The sequence below is a fragment of the Cottoperca gobio genome, unplaced genomic scaffold (assembly GCF_900634415.1).
Source record: "Cottoperca gobio unplaced genomic scaffold, fCotGob3.1 fCotGob3_203arrow_ctg1, whole genome shotgun sequence".
NCBI classification, from domain to species: Eukaryota; Metazoa; Chordata; class Actinopteri; order Perciformes; family Bovichtidae; genus Cottoperca; species Cottoperca gobio.
The window spans coordinates 3,593-26,587 of NW_021166842.1; the positions used below are offsets into that span (position 1 = coordinate 3,593).

Below are 22,995 nucleotides of genomic sequence, written 5' to 3' on the forward strand. Positions count from 1 at the left end.
AAAGCACCATGAAGCTTCGGCCCATGTGCAAACCAATTGGATGGAAAGCTTCAATGCTTCATGAAGCTTCATCTCGCCATCACTACTGAAAACAGCCTGCTGATTCTCAACCTACTTGACAAAGTACAAACATCATTTACAACACGGGCCAGTAAAAAATAAACAAGAGCTCAATGGAACACAGAAACACAAAACATTATAAAATAATAAACCTTCAGATTGAACATTTTGAATCAACTAAAACAAGCTGGAAGTCAAATGAAACTGATCAATGAAATTGCCCTAATGATAGAAATGAGGTCAACTGTACCTGCAGATTGCACAGGTTCCACATCACTCACACATGAAGCTGCTCACTGCTCACTGTCTCCCCCTGCAGTCGGACCTGCGGTAAGACTATTTAAGTGGTGAGGATAGTAACTGAACCATTCTGAAGTGTTTGCCAGCCGTCGACAGTAAACAACACGTGTTGTGTGTAAGTGTGTGCTCAGTAACACTGCTGCTTTGCTTCCCTGAGTACTGTACTGTCAGCATGTGAACTGACACCTGTCACTTTCTAAACACACATCCATCAGCCCAGTTATGTAACATGAAGCCACACTCCTAAAATAACTGCAGGACCCCCCATGATGCAGTTCTCTGAGCTAAACCTCGTACCTACACAAAGTGTGAATTGTATTAAAGCTTCTGCAGCAGGTGTCCACAGAGAGAAATCACAACTTAATGACGTGGTGAGAAAAGCTTGTAGAAGATAAAGAGTGATGATGTTACTAAGCAACAGGACACATCTAAACACAACCTGATGTGTGCAGTTTGTTGTTTAAAGGAAGAGTTTGACACTTTGGGGAATATGTTTCTTCACTTTGTTGCTGAGAGTAAAATAAGAAGATAGATCGTCTGTATGCTAAATATTTAGCCCGCTTAGCTTAGCATAAAGACTCTCATAGTTATAATGTATTGTAGCAGAGTCTAACATGTCTTCATATCTTAAAGTTAAATGATGGCATGTGAGTCATAAGCATGAGAACAAATAGCGTTTCATTTTACAAGACACACGTTTAAAGGACTTGTTGACATTATTGAAGGGAAAGAAGACAGAGATCAATATAACAGCTGAGAACAAACTTTGTCACATGAATGTAAATAACTAGCGAGCCAGAAGGATAAACAACAACATTGAGGGACGGCTACAAACTTTAGCTGCTACTAGCTTACAAAGCTAAATGTATTTATAAAATGCACATAAGAGTGAAACTGACTGCTTGTAATCTTCACACGTTTGAAAGAGAGATGTATGCTCCACTGAGCACTGCAGCAACACAGTGAAGCTGTAACATGTTCTATAACTAAAGACGATCACGAGCAGCAGCGATGCTGTTCAAATGGTAAACACCACCTGTCTCCTCAGTAGGCCTGCTCTAATGTATTTATGTTGAGCTAACGTTAGAGAGTCACACAGGGAACTAACATGTTGAGCATCACAAAGACTTTTTACCTTAGAAGATGTTTGGACACAGTCTGACAAACATTAACGCTCTGTGTTGTCAGATCTCACAAGAGTTGCTGAGACAAAAGTTCATTCACGTTCACGTTCAATACTAACAATAACATGAAACACAAAACACAAACATAAGATCAGAGCTCTGCTTGAATGGTTTGAATCTTCTGCACTATGAATGTTTTCTAGCAGAACACCTGTGAGCAAGTTCTCAGGTTCTTTAGCGACAAACAATAGAAATCTTCACTCCTGCACGTCGTCCATGTAGCAGCAGAAGATCCTCGTCATCCAGGAGAAGAAGCGTCTACAGGAGTTCTTCTTCTTCTTCTTCTTCTTCTTCTTCTTCTTCTTCTTCTTCTTCTTCTTCTTCTTCTCGTCCCCTCTGTCATCTGTAAATCAAAGAACATTAAAAAACTCATCTCAATAATCTAGACACATGTTCTAGATTGATAGAATTCTCAGGAATATTAATAATAATTATTATTAATATTGTTATTATAATAATAATAAGAACTTCCTCCTCCTCTTCTTCTTCTTCTTCTTCTTCTTCTTCTTCTTCTTCTTCTTCTTCTTCTTCTTCTGTAAATCAAAGAACATTGAATAACTCATCTCAATAATCTAGACACATGTTCTAGATTGATAGATCAAGATGTTCTTTATTATCACCAGAGGTGTTGGGAGGGAGCTCCGTGTTGTCCATGTGGATGCTGGTGGCGTCCAGAGCTGCAGCAGGCTGAGGACTAAACACACGCTGAGTTAGTGAACTCTTCAAAAACCTGCAAACATCCTTTTTCTATGAAACAACGTGACCTCCTGTCAGGTGACTCTTCCAGCTGGATTGTGTTGATGGGGGCTGCAGGCCGGAGCATGATGACACCTGATGGCAGAGCTTCACCTGTGCTGTTGAATAGAAACCCAGACAACCAGCAGCCTGCACTTTAGACAGCCTGCTGGGGTCGATGATCGGAGGAATATATCGGCCTTCTGCTTAGCGAGCAGAGAGAGAGACGACAGGGAATAACAGCACATCACATCTAGCTCTGTCAATTAAGAGTTTATTCAACACACCAGATGGTGATTGTTGGAACCGTGGAAAGAAACAGAGAAGGTTTGTTTGTTTGTGCAATACAACAAACAGACTGACACCAAATACAACTTACAAGAAAGGAGGAACTACAACACACACACACACACACACACACACACACACACACACACACACACACACACACACACACACACACACACACACACACACACTCCCAGAAAACTGACACTCTGCAACCGCTGCCTTCTATTAAATCATATAGTTATTCATTTCTCACACTGCACTCTAACTTTCACTCTTTAAACCTGTCTTATTCTATTGGAGCTTCATTGACTGTTTTAAATTATATCTAAATATCATTTTATAAAGAGTTTCTCTTGCTCTTTGCCTTGATGCTCTTAATGTTTGTTGTAATGTCTACTAATGTCTGATATATGCACAGCAGATCCAAAGCCTCTCACCAGGAGCTGAGGCGGGAGGTGCTGTGTATGTAGCTCTTGGTAATGAAAGGATGGTTGAGGACATCAGCGGGAGTGATCCGCTCCTTCTCATCCCACGCGACCATCTCCTTCAACAGCTCCATGCACTCCCTCCTCTCATCAGCCTCTGTCACGTTGTCCTGCTCCAGACACAGCTAGTTTAGGAAACAAGTGGAAAATACAACAGTCGTCAAGTCCAGGCAAGACTAACCTTCCTCAACATGACGCTTCATTTAAGGCACTTTTTGCGCCCAGCTCACACACCGACCATTTTCCCTTCGTCCAGAGAGCGGAACGTGTACTTCCTGTCGTCATGTGATGAAAGATCGGGACCCCAATACTCCTCAGGTGTCTGAAAGAAGGTTCAAGTGTTTGAGATGCATGTATTTCTTAATGAAAGAGTAGAAACACTCTTAAGGGTGCTGTACCTTGAGCCTCCACTGACCACAGTCTGTCTTCTTAAAACACACTTTAGATTTCTGTGCAGCCTTCATGAGGTGCTGCGGCGGCGGACCCAGGAGGTCGATGATGAAGAGGAGCTGGAGACAAAGCGCAGCACACTTTGAGCTGATGGTGATATAAAGCTCCGTAGAGAAGCGAGGGAGAAGCAGATTGTGGAGATGGTCAGTAGGTTCATAAGAAGAAGCGAAGGCTCTCACATCACTGCACGTCCTCCAACACTGTCTTCACAGAAAGTGCTTTGAACGTGTTTGCAGCTGCTGTGAGCGACACTGACTCCTTAAAGTAGATTCTTTTATAAAGCAGATTAAGAACTCTATGACCACTAACATGTCCTGTTGCTGACGCTGCTCATTTCTTCTTTATGGAATTCTCTGTTTGTCTTATTGATGCTGTTTGTTTCTTTTCTGTCAAATGTGTTTGCTGTTTGTTTGCACTTCTTGCTGTTCTGCTTGAACTCTGTTGCATGTGAAACTTGTTTATGCTGCTGTCTTGTAAAAGAGATTCTGAATCTCAAATAGTCCTGGTTAAATAAAGGTTAAATAAATAAAAACAAACATTGTTATGGATTATAGACACTTTCAAGAGCCAATCGTTAGAAAACCAACCAAAGCTGTCCATGCAGGGACAGTTAGTTAATGCAGCAGTGCTTGTTCTACTGGAATAAAGTCAATCCTTCAAAGCTTTGTTTCAACTTGGAAATAAAACATTTACAATACAGACGAGCAAAAAACTAAAAGTAATTCTAGGCACCGAGAAACACAGATAAGAAACGTGATAATAGAAAGCGATGAGAATGTAAAGCAAATGAATGAGTGAAAACAAGAAGCAGTGTGTTGGTACATGTTAGTGCAGAGTGAAGCTTGGATAACATGTCAGGATGATCTCACACTGACTTCTGCAGCAGAGACATGTTTGTTCCTATAGAAGAAATCCTGTCCCCCTTTAATGTGCTCACTTGTTGTATTAAAGTATAAAACACTCAGAGGCTCAAACTGTCCAAACGATTACGTCTGTTGAAGGAATTATCTTCATGATGTTGTTCCCTTTGATAAAGGATGGTCCAGTGGACCTGATGCTACAAGAGATAAGACAGGAGGCATTGGAGCTCCTTCATCATCATTTAGAGACTTCAGTGTTTATGATGGCTGCCACTCAAACACTACCGGCTTCTCTGTTAGGAACCTTCCTCAGCAGAAAGACTGCAGCCAGACTGTTATAGTAAACTACTTACTGCATCGTAGTCTGTTGTTGTTGGGAAGAGCTCAAAGCCAAACATCATGATCCCCATCACACAGCCCAGCGCCCAGATATCAACGGCTTCACAGAAAGGGAGTCCCAACATTATTTCTGCTGCTCTACATGTGGAGGAAACAAATAAAATGGAACAAGGAACAAAATGAGCCCTTACCCCAAGTGAAGGAGTTCAAGTACCTCGGGGTCTTGTTCGCGAGTGAGGAGATGATGGAGCGAGAGATTGGCCGGAGAAAAGACGAAAAGAGAGCTGAGCCAGAAGGCAAAGCTCTCAATATACCGGTCGATCTTCGTTCCTACCCTCACCTATGGTCATGAAGGCTGGGTCATGAACGAAAGAACGAGATCACGGGTACAAGCGGCCGAAATGGGTTTTCTCAGACGGGTGGCTGGCGTCTCCCTTAGAGATAGGGTGAGAAGCTCAGCCATCCGTGGGAGACTCGGAGTAGAGCCGCTGCTCCTTTACGTTGAAAGGAGCCAGTTGAGGTGGTTCATCTAGTAAGGAGCCACCTGGGCGCCTCCCTAGGGAGGTGTTCCAGGCACGTCCAGCTGGGAGGAGACCCCGGGGAAGACCCAGGACTCGGTGGAGAGATTATATCTCCTCACTGGGAACGCCTCGGGATCCCCCAGTCGGAGCTGGAGGATGTGGCCCAGAGAAGGGGAGTTTGGGGTTCCTTACTGGAGCTGCTGCCCCCGCGACCCGATCCCGGATAAGCGGTAGACGATGGATGGATGGAAGGAACAAAGTGGAATTTAACATTTAAACAAAACTCAACCCAGTTATAAACGTACACATCAGCACAAAGTCAGTGTGCTGCCCTGAGTTTGAAGATGTGTCAGTTGTAACAATCATCAGGGTTTCTTACCTGTACTGGGGGGTCTGGAGAATCCTGCCTGGTTTGGCTTGAGAGCTGAACATAGCCTGACTGAAGTCGATCAGTTTCACTCTGAAGGGCTGTCTCACGCGATCCACCATCATGATGTTATCTGTCGTCACGTCACCATGGATTACACCAACTCTTTTCAGGGCAGCTAATGCTGTGGCCATCTGCAAGAAATAACAATCAACCTTATCTACAGAAAACTTTATCACATAAAGCACAAACACAAGTTAACAAGAGGAATTATAAGATACAAATAAGTACAAAAGTCAGTAACACAGTTCAAAACTGACCTGGAGTTCAGTTTTCAGCTGATGCCAAACATTTAAACAGAAAGAAAGAAGAACTTTGCACACCTGTCTGATGTCTATAGTGTGTGTATCCTTTGTATTGTAGTTGCAGTAGTTTGGTTTCTTAAAGTGTCTTTAACTTATCTCCTCATGTTTTACTTTGTGTATTTTACAGATACTCTATAGATATATTTATTGTTAGTGTTGGTATGTATATTTACTGTATAGTTCTACCTCCCTACCTGTTGGATAACGGTCCTGATGTCCTCCAACAACACGAGGCCTTGTGTTTCCAGCAGGTAGTTGTGCAGGCTGATGTCCAACTTCTCAACCACCAAACTCATCCTGTTGCTGATGAAGATCTCATCATATAACGTGAGGATGTTGCACTTGTCAAGGTTGTGTAACATGAGGTGTCTCAGCATGGAGGCCTGGGGAGAGGTGAGCAGATGTAATCTCTACAATCACTCTATTTCTCCTCACTTGTTGGAGAGGCGTCTACAACATGTCGTCTTGTTTCTATCAGTACGAGTGCAGTGCTCCGTCAGGAAGGTCTCTCATTATAGTTTGATAGCAGCTCAAACATGCTCAACCAGCAGCTGTGAAATCAACATCATGTTCCTCACCTCCTGATGAAGATCCTGGTGGTGATCGCTGGTCTTTACGTCCACAATCTGTCCAGCGTCTCGTCTCTTACACATCACTACTGTTCCAAAGCTGACATGTCTCAGGGTATCTAGGTACGTGTGGCCTCTGGGGAGCTGGTGATGAAGCCGAGTCTCAGAGGAAGAAGAAGGCCATGAAGCTGAACGGTACATGGCCGTATTTCTTCTCTCACACACACCTGAAAGTGTAATGGAGACAAAAGAGAAGAAATGTGTTATTACATAAAAAGAGTTTGAGGTGTTTAAATATAACTAGAGCTTTAACTAACCTACTTAAAACTCATTAATTACTTTTTACATTCATTTAATCTTTAAAATCATTATAAAGTCACAAACTTAAATTTCTAATTATATTTAGTCAAACAATCCAAAGGTTAAAAACAGAATAATGAATATGTTGCTGTTATCAGCAAATGTTTGGTATTTTGAAGCATGTTGGTCTTCTGGCTCCAGGGAGGGCAATGCTGCACGGAAATATCTCAACGACGACTTGATGCATCGACCTGAAACTCATTGTCCCCGGAGGATGAATCTTTCACACTTTAGTGATCCTGTCTTTTCCTTCGGGACACCAGGAGGTTGACATTTATGGTACATTTAAAGACACATTGGTATAGATATCCATGTTTCCCTCAGGATACATTTGAATATCTTTGGTGACCCTAATGTTTAATCTAGCGCCATCTTCAGGTACTTATTTTGAGGTTCATGACCAAATACCTTCAAAAGTATTGTCATTCCCTTCAGCCTCAGCAGTGTTTGTGTTAAGTGTTAACTAGCTAATGTTGGCATGCTAACATGGCTAACTGAACTGGTAAACACGGTAAACATGTGGATGTATTAGGAGCTACACATTAGCATGTTGAACACGTTAGCATGCTGAGGTTAGCATTTAGCTCGCACGCAATCCAACCCCTGTGCAATATGAATAATCGCATTGAATGTAATTTCCTCTCCACTGCCCTTTTCACACTGGACACGTTGTGTGAGCGTGACATGCATGCTTTTATTCCCATGGTAACGAGTCAGACCTTCATACTAGTGATGGAGGTCCGGCTCTTTTCAAAGACTCGGCTCTTCTGGCTCGGCTCCTTTAGAAGAGCTCTTACGGCTCCCAAATGGCTCTTCATTTAGTATCACTCGGAGCCTTCTATTTGAGCCTAATTTAACAATTATAAGTGGTTTGTGTGTTGTAAGCTATTTTTCATTCAGTGTTTTAATGAAAGCCTTATTTTTATGCATTTATTTCATTACAAAAAAACAAACACATTTACTCAGTTTAACATTTAATCAAACCTTTAAATCATGGGTGTCAAACTCTGGCCCGCGGGCCAAATGTAATTTCATTTGGCCCTTGAGGCAATATCAAATTAACATTAGAGCTGGCCCGCCGGTATTATACAGCGCATTCACCGCTAATACTACAAATCCCATAATGCTCTGCTGTTGTTTTGGCGCGCCAGCCATGCTCTCTCCTCTGTCAGTAGCGATCCGTGTTCTTGCGCAACGCTTCTGCTGAAAGCCGGCCGGCTCCCCCCGCCTCCCCGTGCCTCTCTCCCAGACGTGCTGCGGCCTCATTCTACAACTGTCAGTGTCACTGTGTTACCCCTACCAACAATGGCGAAAAGGAAGGCAGAAAACAGAACTTTTCTGGACAGGTGGGAGACAGAATATCTTATTATATATGTAAAAGACAGACCTGTTTGTCTCGTTTGTGGAGCCAACGTGTCGGTAACTAAGGAGTACAACATTAGGCGACACTATGAAACGAAACACCAGGACAAGTACAAGGACCTGGACACGACTCAAAGGAGCCAGAAAGTAGAGGAGATGAAAAGAGGTTTGGTTTCACAACAGAATATGTTCAAAAAAGTCACAGCACAAAATGAGGCTGCTGTAAAGGCAAGTTCTATCGTGGCAGAAGATCAGCCCGACCCTTTAATGAGGGAGAGTTTGTTAAAAAGTGCATGCTGAAAGTTTGTGACCAAGTGTGCCCAGAGAAAAAGCAGGCCTTTTCAAACGTAAGCCTGAGCAGGAACACAATAGCTGAGCGCACATGTGATCTTGCCACCAATCTGCATGACCAGCTGATGGAAGAGGGAAAAGATTTAGTTTCTCTTTCCCTTGCTGTGGACGAGAGCACTGACGCGTCTGATACTGCGCAGCTGTCAGTCTTCATCCGCGGTGTCGACTCAAATCTGTGTGTTACGGAGGAGCTTTTGGGATTTAAATCCATGCATGGCACAACCACAGGGAAGGACATCTTTGAGGAGGTTTGCAAATGTGTAAGTGAAATAAACCTGCCGTGGGATAAACTCGTGGGATTAACCACTGATGGTGCGCCAGCGATGAGTGGTACAAAGAATGGACTGGTGGGCACGATTCGTGAAAAGATGCGGGAAGAGAACTGTGCAGGTGAGCTATCTGTTTATCACTGCATCATACATCAAGAGTCACTGTGTGCTAAAGCCCTAAAGATGGAACATGTTATGACCACAGTAACACAAGTTGTTCACTTTATAAGAGCCAAAGGTCTGAATCACCGCCAGTTTAAGTCTTTTCTGGACGAGTTTGGTTCGGAACACACAGACGTGCCGTATCACACAGAGGTGAGATGGTTCAGCCGCGGAAAAGTACTGAACAGATTTTTCGAGCTGCGTGAAGAAATATGTCAGTTTCTGCAAAGCAAAGGGAAGGACACAGCAGAGCTCTGGGAGCAAAGGTTTCTGTGTGAGCTGGCCTTTCTGTGTGACATCTCAAGCCATCTTGATGCGCTGAACCTGCAGCTACAGGGGCGGGGCCGCATCATCACAGATATGTACTCGTCAGTGAGAGCTTTTAAAACTAAACTCTGCCTGTGGGAGAATCAGCTGCTGCAAGGAAACCTTGGCCATTTCCCCTGCTGCCAAACCATAACAACGCAGATCTCTACCGCCGTGTGCGCACAGTTTGCTCAACAACTCAGTGTACTCGGCGCTGAGTTTATCCGGCGATTTGGCGACTTTGATGGTCAGAAATGTAGATTTGAACTGCTTAGTAATCCCTTCGCAGTTGATGTGGAAAAAGCACCAACTAACCTCCAAATGGAGCTGATTGAACTCCAGTGTGATGACACGCTGAAGTCAAAGTATGATGCTGTTGGCGCCGCACAGTTTCCACAATTCATCCCTGACACAATGCCTCAGCTCCGCACCCAAGCTGCTCAATTGCTCTCCATGTTCGGCAGCACTTATCTATGTGAGCAACTTTTCTCCTCAATGAAGATGACGAAAACGTGTCACAGGATACGTCTGACTGATGAACACCTTCGTTCGATAATGAAGGTTGCCTCAGCTCAAAGCCTGAACCCCGACATTAATGAACTAGTATCCAAGAAAAGATGCCAGGTATCTGGCTTGGGCACATCAGATTAGATCAGTGTGTCGCAAACTGAGCAGTAAAAAGGCCTGAATGGTTGATTTATTCATTGTTATTTTGTTTACAAATGTATTAGCCTGTGGAAAAAGTTAATGTTGATATTTACCTCAGAAGGCTGCAAATAGAAAAGAGGCATTCCATTTTTTATTTAAATTTGATTTAATATACCATTGATGTTTTTTAATTATTATTATTATTATTATTATTATTTGAAAGTCGATCTTGCATGTCACTATAAAGTTATATAAGCCTTGCTTGTTCAATATTCAATGCAAAACTTGTTTGGGTCCCTATTAAAAGGTTCATTTGTTCAACCTTGGCCCACGGCTTTGTTCAGTTTAACATTTTGGCCCAGTCTGTATTTGAGTTTGACACCCCTGCTTTAAATGAACAACTTAACACAGAACCACAGCAAACAGATCAAATAAATAAAGATCAAAGTCTGAACATTATGACACTTTAGATAATAATAATAATAATAATAATAATAATAAATTGTATTTATAAAGCGCCTTTCAAAGCTAAAAGCAATCTCAAGGCGCTAAAATGCAGGACACCAACAACAACAACAGACATAAGATTTCACAGAAAGGCTTTTGTGAAGAGAAAGGTTTTTAGGCTCTTCTTGAAGGAGTCGGTGGCCTGAGCAGAAGGCCCGATCGCCCATGGTGCGGAGCTTGGTCCTGGGGGGTGGAGCAAAGTTTCTTTAGAGGAGCGGAGGTTGCGTGTGGAGGTTTGTTGAGGGAGGAGTTCCTTGAGGTACGGAGGAGCATTTCCATGTATGCACTGATGGGTGAGGAGGGAGATGTTGTATTCGATCCTGAATGCGACAGGAAGCCAGTGGGGGGAGTGGAGGATGGGTGGGATGTGGTTATATTTTCGCACCCTCATCAGGATCCGAGCGGCGCTGTTCTGGATATATTGGAGCTTTTGAAGGCTCCCGCTTGGAATCCCGATGAGGAGAGCGTTACAGTAGTCCAACCTTGAGGAGACAAAGGCGTGGACGAGTTGTTCAGCATCTGACAGGGAGAGTGTGGGGCGGAGCTCTGCAATGTTCCTGAGGTGGTACAAGGAGGTCTTGCACAGAACAAGCAATTCAAGCCCCGTGCATTGAATGCATCTTTTCTTGTTTTTCTTAATGCATGTATATAATTCTTACTGCTTTTTATAGTTTACTTTTATATTTAATTTGACATATTTTACTTGGCTTTTATATTTACTATTTCTAAATTTGTATTTAAGGTTTGTTTGTTTGTGGAAAACAACAAACAGACTGACACCAAATACAACTTACAAGAAAGGGGGAACTACAACACACACACACACACACACACACACACACACACACACACACACACACACACACACACACACACACACACACACACACACACAGTTACAGTCAGAGACATAGTGGAGGAGGAAAACAAACAAAATCCGCTGCTAAATGTTGTACTTTAAAATGACACAGTATAATTGTAAAGTTTAAGTATAATTATTTATTACAGCTCAAAATGGTCTGCGAGCCATATCTCGTCATCGAAAGAGCCATAGGTTCCCGACCCCTGATCTATTGCATGTTAGGAAAATAAGAAGATGCCAATTCCAAATCTTTGTGTTCTGTTTTTAACGTGAGAGAGTAACGTCGGCTATATTTTCTGAACTCACTCTTAAAACCCGCCATAAATAAATGAATAACTATTTCTCCTGTAACGTTACATGAACATACAGCGCAGACTTGTTATAGGAGCGTGACTAGTTTTACTTTAGGTATTTTCGCTCTTTCAGTTTTGTTGACAGTTTGACAGGTTCAACAAAGGAATGCTGAAAATAATAACAGTGGAAATAATATTGAAAAGATCCATTTAGTAGTTATGTGACTGTAAACTATGGTTTCTCTACATACTGTGGGGAGAAGAGACGCTCACCCGCTGTGTTTGGTTTCTTATGTAAATGAATATGAAACATGAGAAATGTTCCTACCTGTGTGGTTGCAGACGCTCTTTAACTCGCAGTTATCGACTGTAGAAAATAACACATACAAACAAAACAAAAGAACAAAGCTTCGTCTGCTGCTCTCCAGATAGTCTAACACTTTACAGCGCAGCAAGCATCAATAATAAAGTTAAAAAGTCCTATTTTATAATTATACATTCATCCAGAGTTCATGGAGTCAGACGGAAGGTTCGCTGCCGATGAGCCTCGCGCCGCTGTGACTGCTCTGCGCGAGGAGGAGACCTGGAACAGCTGTACACGTCAGAGCACCTTTATAGTCTCGAGCAGTGGTTAACAACACTTTCCTTAAGTGGCTTCTCTATCTTCATCCTTGTGCCCTCTGTCCTGACATTACTTAACTCGTTTGAAGTAAACTCAGATAAATGAAAGTATATATGAATAAAAAAATACATAAATAAATGTGTGAATAAATGAATAAGTAAATAAATATAAAGATGTATAAATATTATAATTACACAAATACATATAACACTGTATATATTTAATGTCTCATTTAATTTGTGATTGATTTATTTACTGTAACATGAGGCATTACATAACAGAATTATTTATCTAAACACTGTGAATAAATGAAAGTACATATCAATAAAAATATGTACATAAGTCATTTTTTAATAAATGCATAAGTAAATAAATATACAAATATTTAAACATCTAAATACCTAAATAAATAAACACACAAATACAATTAACATTATTATATTTAATGTCTTGTGAACCTTTGTGGCATTAAATATTAATACAAATATGAATCTTTTATCTTTTAATCTCCTAAAGATGGATTATTATATCTCTCTGCTCTGTGACTGTTCAAGGTACAATTAGATATTCAGGGACAGGCGCACCCTGCGCTCTTTGTGGCTGCAACATGCTCTCTTTAGGCCAGATGAAAGAATCAGCATTAGCTAATAACATAAACTATTTCTCCGATTTCATGGATCACTACTCAGCAGCTACCATGTTGTGGCCGCACGTCTTGAGAACTGATTAGTGATTGAGTGCTGAGTGATGAAGTTCCTTCCTTGGTGCTGTTGTAGGGTTAGGGTAAGCTTTATATGTGCACTACCATGCTCACTGTCTGAACTTGCTCTTGCTGGACAGTGACACATACAGTCAACATTGTGTCTGTTGTTTACTTGAGAAGCTATTCACTGTCCAACTGAGGATGATCCATGATGCAGACATCTTGAAACAGTTCTCTCCACATGCTTCACTGAGATGGTCATTGCTTCTTCTGCAGTCCAGCAAACCAGCACCTTCCACCATCCTGGAAGCAATTTCATCAACCAGGTCCTGTGTTGAAATGCTAAAGAACAAGAAGAGGAAAGGTGTCATTGAGGTGCCTGATCTTCTCCCCCGCTCCCTGCTCCTCTCACATGCTCCTGTCCAGGAGAGGATTACAGAGAACAACAGCATGAACACTTACAGAGAGAAAGAAAGAAACACTTATTGTATAAGTAAACAGAATCATTTAAGGGGTGGGGGACTTTACTGGGAAATACCTACAAACGACACCCAAAGTAAATTGAAAGCTGCTCTTCAACCATTTGCACCAGCTGCATGATTTTGGTCTCATTCAAAAGATAACTCTCTTATTGTTCTTGCTAAACAGTGAAGAATCACTCCAAGAGCTTCTGGCACTGAGTAATAGTGTACAGTGTGTGTCTGTGTGTGTGTGTGTCTGTGTGTGTGTGTCTGCGTGTGTGTGTGTGTGTTTGTCTGTGTGTGTGTGTGTGTGTGTGTGTGTGTGTGTGTGTGTGTGTCTGCGTGTGTGTGTGTGTGTTTGTCTGTGTGTGTGTGTGTGTGTGTGTGTGTGTGTCTGTGTGTGTGTGTCTGCGTGTGTGTGTGTGTGTTTGTCTGTGTGTGTGTGTGTGTGTGTGTGTGTGTGTGTGTGTGTTTGTCTTGTGTGTGTAATTCACATTTAGTTTAATTCCCGTTAGTTGTACGTTATAATGCAACTAAATACCACATTTTATGTAATGAACATAGTGCTGCTAATGTATCCCCCCTAAATATGTGGTGCTCCCAATTATCTTCAGAAGTCAAATCAGATAAATAAAGTCCACCTGTTTACAATCTAAGTGTCACATGATCTAACGGCACAGCATCAAGTCTATTATTAGAAAATGGAAAGAATATGGCACCACATCAAAACCTGTCAAGTGAGGAGCAATAAACAAGGACCAGGCAAGGACATGGATATTATGCATCCATGTCCATAATAATAATAATAATAATAATAATAATAATAATAATAATAACCCCTCGTTACACAGAGAGGACCTGCGTGCAGCCACTGCCCGTCTCAAAGCTGAACGATGACGTTGGCCTGTAAACAGTTAACTTTATAAAAAAGGAAATTGAAATCAAGTTAGAGTAAATCATGTCGCCATGTTTCCATACCAAGTTGTGATTGTTCTTTAAGGGCACCAGCATGAATGTTTCAGTCGTAGGACTTTCCCCACCGGAGCACACGAGACACAAGTCGGAGTCAACAGGTTTCTTTATTTCTCCATTCGTCACACTTTCAATCCATCGTTTACAGTCGAACTCTTATTTCAGGATGTAACCGTTGAGAACGTCTGCTTTAACGTCACGCTGATTGGCTACAGTGAGAAGTTAAAGTTTTGGGGCCGTTGTTCGCACATGTTTTGGCTCTTCACGTCAAATTAAATACAAATCACAAAAAGAAAATGAACAGAAAGAATAAGACTTCAGAACTCCAGGGAAACATGATGTGCTTTGGTTGTTCCTTTGGCAGCAGTGCTTCTTCTTTACTCTACCGATCCACCCGATTAGTAAACCCTCCCAGAACATCTTCTGGCACAGTTCAGGTGCAGCTTTCATTAAGTGCTCACAGGTTCATGTGCTTCTGCACACTTAACGTATTGATTCATTAAAACAGACTCAGAAGATAAACCTGTTTTATCATCTTCCACCTCGAGACACAGAGGAGCTCAGAGAAGCATCAGGGTTTATTTTAATCCATAAATGGAGAAGGAATGACGAACAATAAGAGGAAGTCTCTTTAACAGCCCCTGAAGAAGCTGGTGAGAAGCATGGAGGAAGAAAGAGGTGGAGGGCTGAAGATATGTGCTCAGAGTAAAAGCTTCTTCAACCATAAATGTGTGATTCAAAACCAGCTGTTTGGGAGATGTTTGATCTCAAGTTGTTGGTGCCAAATAAATAAACACGAGAAATAGTTTTCTAGCATTTGATATTGAATGCTATTTATAAAAAGGTGAAGAAACAAACACAAAGCCGTCGCTGCGACCCTGAAAAGTTGACATTTGGAATCCAAAATGGCGCCCAGAGTGAAACCAATCTCTCAAAGTGCTCCACCCAAACACAGCTACACCTAAACACCAACACCGTGGTAGCCACACCTCCTCTTCCTCCTCCTCTTCCCCAGCTGGACTGGACGCTCAGTAGCGATAGTGGTCTGGTTTGAAGGGCCCCTCGCTGGGCAGACCCAGGTACTTGGCCTGCTTGTCTGTCAGCTTCGTCAGCTTCACCCCCAGTTTGTCCAGGTGGGCGGCTGCCACCTGCTCATCCAACTGTGAGACAGAAAGCAAAGCTCGTTAGAAAAACGTAGAAATGCTAAATAATTACATGAAGAAGAAAGTCAAGACATTTTTCAGTCAGGCTGCAAGTTATGATCATTTTAATCATGTAGAGTTCTTATTTACTTGATAAACTTCAACCCTAACCCTTTTCTACACATTTACAAAATGTTTTCTTTCAAACATTTGTTTCATTGACTCTTATTTTGAGACAAGCGACGATTAAACAAACTTTATCGACGGACTGACGAGTTAATGGATCCGTAAAGCGGTCCGGTTGAATGTTCCCTTTGCAGGAGTATTTCCTGCAGCATGAAGGACTCGTGTGGAGTGAGATGTTCCGTGTTGGCAGAATCTTCGCTCCTTAAAGCTCCATATCATTTCTTTGTTGTGCAGTTAAGCACTAAATAAATCCTCTGCACCGGCAGCTCCCTCCTTCCGTTTCATGTCACGATGTCAGGTCTCTATTCTACGCTCCGTAAAAACATCACATCTGGATTTACTGCTTTCTTTTTCTCTCTGCTTTTCAGGCTTAAGTGAAATTCACCTCGTTCTAAGTTCACTGACAGACACGACGAGAGCGTCCTCAAAGCAAAGATTTCAGAACTCAATAGCTTCTTTTTTTCAGTCACCAATCTTGATCCATATCCTGTTTGTTTGTTTTATCCTAAAAAGGTCCCGAGCTGACCTTCGACCTCAGTAACGACATTTCTCTTTAATAAAGTGTTTTTTATTATCAAGTCTGTTCTTTGAAATACAGTTTGCAGCCGGTAGATTTCTTATCATCAATGTATTATTAGGTCACTTTTATTTTGATATCATTCTTACACTGTAATACCACCACACACACACACACACACACACACACACACACACACACACACACACACACACACACACACACACACACACACACACACTGTTTTAAAGTGGCCTCTGGCTTCTCCCATCATCATCATCACTCCGACCTCAACACTTATAAACTCGCTTCTAGTATTTAACTCTTCAGAATTTTTCCCGCTTCCCTCCAGATATAAAAATACTGTGAGAGGAAGAGTCGCCAGAGAAGCAGGACGCCAAAGAGTCCCACGCATGAGTCTTTACTTCACTACACATGAAACAAACCACAACACTGAAGTATACATATATAAATGGCCCCATTGGTCCAGGTGATCGCTGCATTAGAAGCCCTGACCATCGTGTGGAGACTCACCTTCTTGGGCAGGAAGTGGACTCCGAGGGGATATTTGTCCGTGTTCTTCCACAACTCGATCTGAGCCAGAACCTACAGGAGAGAACAGGTGATCGGGACAGAAGCTGTTTAATAAAGCAGCTCAAGTGTCTTCAAGTCAAGGCTGTGAATTAAAACCTTGATGCTCGTGACTTAAATTACGTCACCGACTCATCGTACGAAACATGGACATTGTTGCCCGTTGTGTTTACAGGAGTGTTTGTTTGATGAACATCATTTCACTCATAAAGATCTGGGCATTGTACGTTTGTTAACTGAGCACGAGAGTCATTTTCATTTATCGTTTTGTTGTGTGGTTTTATTTTATTCATGTTTCTTTTCCAATTCCAACGTCTGAATATTCTAAATAAAACGTCATTATTACTTATATTATTATATATCATTTCATCAATGGCATCAAATAAGTCTTACGATGTTGTTTATTGTAATTATTTCTGGGACAATACATCCAGATAAAGAGGTCATCGTGACCTACTCTAACGTTTCTCTTCTCTGGCTCACAAACTCACCTGATTGGTGAAGGAGTTGCTCATGACGAAGGAGGGGTGTCCCATGGCACAGCCCAGGTTGACCAGTCTGCCCTCGGCCAGGATGATGATGTGACGGCCGCTCTTCATACGATAGCGATCGACCTGAGGAAGGAGAAGGATTACCGCTTCTGTTAGATTGTTGCCCAACAAGAACACAGAAGACACACTCTGAATCGAAGCTCTAAAGGTTTTCCTACCTGCGGCTTGATGTTGATCTTCTCCGCAGCGTGTTTGATGAGCCAGCTCATGTCGATCTCACAGTCAAAGTGTCCGATGTTACACACGATGGCGTCGTCCTTCATGTTCTCAAAGTGACTGAAGGTAAAACACACGTGCAGCTTGTTGTTCATCTATATAATATAATAAACATTTCAGTTCCAGTAGAAACGTCACTTACTGTCCCACGATGATGTCCTCACAGCCGGTGGTGGTGACGAAGATGTTTCCTTCCTTAGACGCCTCTTCCATGGTGGTGACCTCGTACCCTGCAGAGCAACAGAGGTTCAGATCGTGCACTAACATCTCGACGCCTCAGGGAAGATGTTTTTAAGAGAGAAACATGTGTTTATTTAAAAACAAAACTATATAATGAGCAAGTTTTCTGTATGTCATGACTTGTGCAGATTGAAGATGTTTGATACAATCTTGACAGCTCGAGCTGGAGGCAAGATTTGAATCTTAAAAGTCCAGCCAACATTACGTCTCTGCAGCAGGCTCCGTTTAAAGCTGGGAAACCGAAGGAATCCATTGGCGCCAACCTTGTTGTGGAGGATGCTAAATAACGCTCCAAAAGTGGAATATCTGGCTGCTTTCAAAAGGGGTCCCTCGACCTCACGTCTCAACATACCTCAATAAAAATGGGTTCTACGGAGACCCACGAGTCTCCTCTTTACAGACATACCGACGGTTGTTATTGTAGCCTGTTGGTTTCTGCAGACTGGGGTCCCTCAACTAATTACATAATTACATTAATTATATAAATTGGATATGACTGAGGAAAGCGGAGACTCTTATGGAGCCAATGAGCCCCATTGTATTCATGTGTTGTGAAGTTAGTCCCCTCACGGATAATCACAGCCTCATGAAACGTAGAAACCGAGCACAAGCTTTTCTATCAGTCTTTGTGTGTTAATGTGGCAGGCGAGCAAATATTTGACAATTTATCAATTCTTGAGTTGAAATTAATCAATTTGGCATCAAATCTGTGCAACAAAATGAAAATCAACCTCAGAACTGCTGCAACTTATGAGCTATAATAGAGCCTGGGAGGATCATCATATAGTTTTTAGAGTCATGACTAGAACTTGACAGTGCTGAGCTTCTCAGGATGTTTAAAATCATTGTGTTGGCCGTCATCCACTACCTTCCATGGCGGCCTGCAGCGCGTTGATGGGGTCGATCTCGGTGACGATGACGCGAGCTCCGAACCCACGCAGAGCCTGGACGCCGCCTTTCCCCACGTCGCCGTAGCCCGCCACCACGGCAACTTTACCGGCAATCATCACATCAGTGGCTCTCTTGATGCCGTCGATCAGACTCTCCCTGCAGCCGTACAGGTTGTCAAACTTACTCTGCAGGAAGGGGGAGAAAAGATGTTGCAGATTATTAAACAGGAAGCTTCTTCCAGAGGGACAGACGAGTTCCCACCGAGGGCTTGGTGTCAGAATTAGAGATGTTTCCTTCATAGATTTCCATAAATCAGAGAATTCTCATGACCTCTAGCTCAGAGTCGATTTAGCTGAATAATTATTGCACTGTAACGTTTAGTTCAATACAAAGGGCTGGTTTCTAGTGAACCTTTTGGAAAACAATCTGTGTGCCTCTTCATCATAAAGGATTCACTACAAATATCAAACATGCTTAAAACGTATTTAATACACTAATCCTTCATTAACTGGTGACTATCCCCCCCCCTCACAATCTAATCACACGACAGGATGCAGCTGAAGAGGATTCTTCACGTCATCAGCCTGTTGTTCCGTATTGTCTTTGAGGTCACCTTTATGTATTTGTTTTACATGATCTACCATGGTTACAAGATGATCCAGCTGGTGAAGTGTGACTCGTACCCCTGTCCTAACACGGTGGACTGCTTCGTGTCGAGGCTTCGTGTCGACTATGGGGGCCTGGATCCAACAGAAACTCTGCTCCTACTAACAAAACACATAGATTTCAAACCCGTACAAAGGGACTTATAGGGACATATAAGTGACCTTAGATCCAGGTGACAGCCATTCATTTAACTTGAGTAAGGAGCATTTAATATACCGTACATCGCTGTTTGACATGGACATGATTTATCCAGTGGTTTATAATCTCAGTGACAAAGCATTTGTATAAAACTTCAAATAACTCCCACCTGGAACTACGGGCAGTACTGTATCAACATTTCCTGCCATGAACCTGAAGACTGTACACAGCAGCACGCTGTACTGACATGATGTAATAGCTTGATGTTAAGCCAAAAGTCAAATTAAGTAATATTTTATAAAGCAATATTTCTACTGACCACATTCGAGGTTTTCATTGTCATGTACTACAACTATGGACGATTTATGGTCTTGAAATGAAAATATTGAAATGTGACGCATGCTATTTAAAGTTGTCGGATTGTGTCAGAGATGCTGGGAATACGATGTAGTAATATCTTGGGCATTTAAATGTTTAATATTCTGTTATTTACATCAAATATGATCACAAACATCCTGCATTGAATCCGATGGACTGGAGGATTTATGGGTTTTCTTCAGCTGTTAGCGAGATTTTGCTCTAATACATAGAAAACAAGTGCAATGATAACATTTTTGTTTAACTTTGGTGGTTAAATTAGTCAGATATAAACAAAGCAATAACTTACAACATCAAAAGAAAACTATTAACACTAACTACTAACTAAAAATACTAGTGATTGCTTAGCATGTTCTTTAAATTCCTTCACTTTGAAGCTGGATTTATTATTTATTGTCGGTACACAGCAGAATAAAATCCACCGGAGTTTGTGTAATTGTGTCATTTTTACTAGGTTTTCTCACTAAACCTAAAATGTGATTTACAAATAAGAAAGAAATGTTTATATATGCTGAAAGGACTCATGTGAAATGTCTATGGTTTCTTCTGATTTTACTCCAATGGAAGTGCTCCAACAGGTTGAAATTGTATTTTAACATTCTGACGAAGAGGAAATAGTTCATGTAATACCTGAAATGGCCAGAAAGCAGCAGTAGTCTGCATGAAGAAATTAACATCATAGTGGTGCCACCTTCTGTGATTCTCCTCAGCTGTCAATTGGTAGAAGAACAACAAAAACAACAAGAGAATGAAACATCATCTGAGATCCTCGGAGACGTGTTGCTGCCTGTGAGGAAACGTCTGAGGCTGATGAAGTTCTTCTTAAAAGCCCATTCTGAAGACCATGGGGCAGAGTTTTGGGTTATCAATAGCCTGGCCATGTAAGGGGTCAGTGAGTGGGTGACATAGGTTGACCCCACGGACAGCTGGAGTTGTTGGATGATATGTATGGAGGAGATCAGGCTTTATTGGCAAACGTTGTCTCTGATCAACTGTAACCATGTTGTGTGGCAATGGTGCTCATTATGAGTGTCATATTATGATGTACAGTATATAACAGTGTATTGTGGGGGTTTTGTTACTGATGCAATCAAATGTAAGCAGCATTTTAATGTGTAGCAACTTTGATCTCATTTATTTAGAGTTTGACTGTAATCTGTAACACATGTTACATGTTGTATAACTGATTGTGTGTTTTGGATGAACATTTGAATCATAAAGGTAACAACAGCTGTCCAATAAATATAACATTTCAGTGACTCGTTCTATGACGCCCCTGTCTATAATGCATTATAATCACTGTTATAATACATTATAATCACTGTTATAATGTATTAAAATTACTATTATAATGAGTTATAAATCATAACTCATTATAACAGTAATTATAATACATTATAATCACTGTTATAATGCATTATAATTACTGTTATAATGCATTATAACAGTGATTATAATGCATTATAATCACTGTTATAATACATTATAATTACTGTTATAATGCATTATAATTTATAACTCATTATAACAGTAATTATAATACATTATAACAGTGATTATAATGCATTATAATCACTGTTATAATACATTATAATCACTGTTATAATGCATTATGATTTATAACTCATTATAACAGTAATTTTAATACATTATAACAGTGATTATAATGTATTTTTTTAAACGTGACTATAAGTTATTATAAGTGGTCTTTTTTTCTTTAAGTAAAGTAAAAATGTAATTTATGTTTTGTGTGTTGTTCTTGCATAGATTTAATGATAGTTTTTCACTTAAACAATGACCACTTAGAGTAACTTATAATTACATTATAATGCATTATAATCTTTGTATAATGTATTACAACTATGGAAATTCTAATGCAGAAGAATGGTCAGTGAGTGATTATGAAGTGGTGAAGTAGTTACTCCACCACTGCTGTGTGGTCTGCACCACAGCAACACAATGAAGCATCCAGCTAAACCTCAAGTTGACACAAAGAATGAAGAACTTTGAGATGAACAAGGAGAAAAGAATCAACTTTGTGAACTTGTTCTGTGTGTTTTACCACCAAGCATAAAGCTTATCAGTCACCCAACAAGCAGCAACGCTCACTGCAGCACCGAGGGGGGGCTCGACACTGTCTGACGCTCCACACACAGTCAAGGGTCAGCATGAGAGTGACAACAAAGCCATCACCATGAATTATGTTTAGAGCACACTGACATGTAAGACTAACCTGCATCCTCACTGGACTCTTGAGCTGCCACTCCATTGAACAGGAACACCTCTTAAGTGAGGGGACTCTATACTTTGTGGGAAAGTTTTCATCTATGCTCACACAGCAACCAGACTGCAGTTTTGTGGTGGCTCGTTGAACACTGGGCATTGATCAGGTCAGAGTGGGGGGGCAGCAGGCGGGATCATGGAGCCTCCAGAGAAAACTATCAGAGAAAGATTTATCTCAGCACTGTAGTGTCCCAACTGGTTCAGGAGAACATGACCTCTCTGTGAACTGAAGAGGCTCATTCACCAAGTGACTCTGGATCTGCACTGCTGTAGTATATGAACATTTGCAGGTACGTCTTTCTTTATGAAAACATATTACAGTTCTGAAGTTCATTTGGGGGTCTACAGCAGGGGTGTACAAACCATTTTTAATTGGCCGCAGCAAATTCTAAAAGTATAATAGAATAAGGCCCAGATAGAAACTTGTGCTTGCATGTTTTGTACTTCTTAGTTCTAACACAGAAACACAGTTTTGACTTGTCAGATAACTTAAAACATCAGGTGTCAGATAAAGCTTGTGCTTTAGATGTTTACTGATGGCATGTGATGAGATGTGACAGACACCGCACAGGTGATCATTTTCTTTGCGGGGAGTTGACGATAACCTTTACGTTACGGAAGAGCTGCTTGGTCTTAGGAGTCTAAAGAACACAACATCATTCGAGCACGAGGACTTTACCACAGAGAATGTCAAGCTTTCCTGTCTGATGTCGATGCTGAATACAGTTCTCCACAGTTCTGATGTGCGCTGGCTGAGTCGCAGCTCCGTGCTGCAGCGGGTTTATTCCCTGG

General features: G+C 41.4%; 3 protein-coding genes across 3 annotated transcripts; all 3 read right to left on the reverse strand.

Moving 5' to 3' along the window:
* Positions 1-963: 963 nt before the first annotated feature.
* On the reverse strand, positions 964-5,783 carry LOC115004861 (homeodomain-interacting protein kinase 2-like). The gene is made up of 7 exons (XM_029426589.1): positions 5,605-5,783; positions 4,719-4,842; positions 3,454-3,564; positions 3,294-3,377; positions 3,008-3,180; positions 2,165-2,238; positions 964-1,887 (listed from the first exon to the last, which is right to left on the reverse strand). The coding sequence occupies exons 1-7, from the start codon at positions 5,715-5,717 to the stop codon at positions 1,742-1,744; spliced, it is 825 nt and encodes a 274-aa protein (XP_029282449.1). The 5' UTR covers positions 5,718-5,783; the 3' UTR covers positions 964-1,741.
* A 356-nt stretch (positions 5,784-6,139) lies between these two features.
* On the reverse strand, positions 6,140-12,414 carry LOC115004859 (negative regulator of the PHO system-like). The gene is made up of 3 exons (XM_029426586.1): positions 11,975-12,414; positions 6,536-6,753; positions 6,140-6,340 (listed from the first exon to the last, which is right to left on the reverse strand). The coding sequence occupies exons 2-3, from the start codon at positions 6,725-6,727 to the stop codon at positions 6,140-6,142; spliced, it is 393 nt and encodes a 130-aa protein (XP_029282446.1). The 5' UTR covers positions 6,728-6,753; positions 11,975-12,414.
* A 2,513-nt stretch (positions 12,415-14,927) lies between these two features.
* Positions 14,928-22,189, reverse strand: LOC115004862 (adenosylhomocysteinase B-like). The gene is made up of 8 exons (XM_029426590.1): positions 22,154-22,189; positions 19,422-19,502; positions 18,716-18,923; positions 17,750-17,837; positions 17,550-17,667; positions 17,332-17,454; positions 16,784-16,855; positions 14,928-15,564 (listed from the first exon to the last, which is right to left on the reverse strand). Exons 1-8 carry the CDS (start codon positions 22,187-22,189, stop codon positions 15,433-15,435), a joined length of 858 nt encoding a protein of 285 aa, XP_029282450.1. The 3' UTR covers positions 14,928-15,432.
* Positions 22,190-22,995: the final 806 nt, after the last annotated feature.

Coding starts and splice junctions, on each gene's coding strand:
- LOC115004861 (XM_029426589.1), bottom strand. CDS start 5,717: ATGATGGTGGATCGCGTGAGACAGCCCTTCAGAGTGAAACTGATCGAC. Junction 4,843..5,604: donor CTCCAGACCCCCCAGTACAG/GTAAGAAACCCT, acceptor CTCCACATGTAG/AGCAGCAGAAATAATGTTGG. Junction 3,181..3,293: donor CTCTGGACGAAGGGAAAATG/GTCGGTGTGTGA, acceptor TTCCTAAACTAG/CTGTGTCTGGAGCAGGACAA.
- LOC115004859 (XM_029426586.1), bottom strand. CDS start 6,727: ATGTACCGTTCAGCTTCATGGCCTTCTTCTTCCTCTGAGACTCGGCTT. Junction 6,341..6,535: donor ACCAGGATCTTCATCAGGAG/GTGAGGAACATG, acceptor ACCTCTCCCCAG/GCCTCCATGCTGAGACACCT.
- LOC115004862 (XM_029426590.1), bottom strand. CDS start 22,189: ATGGAGTGGCAGCTCAAGAGTCCAGTGAGGATGCAG. Junction 18,924..19,421: donor TCCACCGTGTTAGGACAGGG/GTACGAGTCACA, acceptor CCCTTCCTGCAG/AGTAAGTTTGACAACCTGTA. Junction 17,838..18,715: donor GCTGCAGGCCGCCATGGAAG/GTAGTGGATGAC, acceptor GTTGCTCTGCAG/GGTACGAGGTCACCACCATG.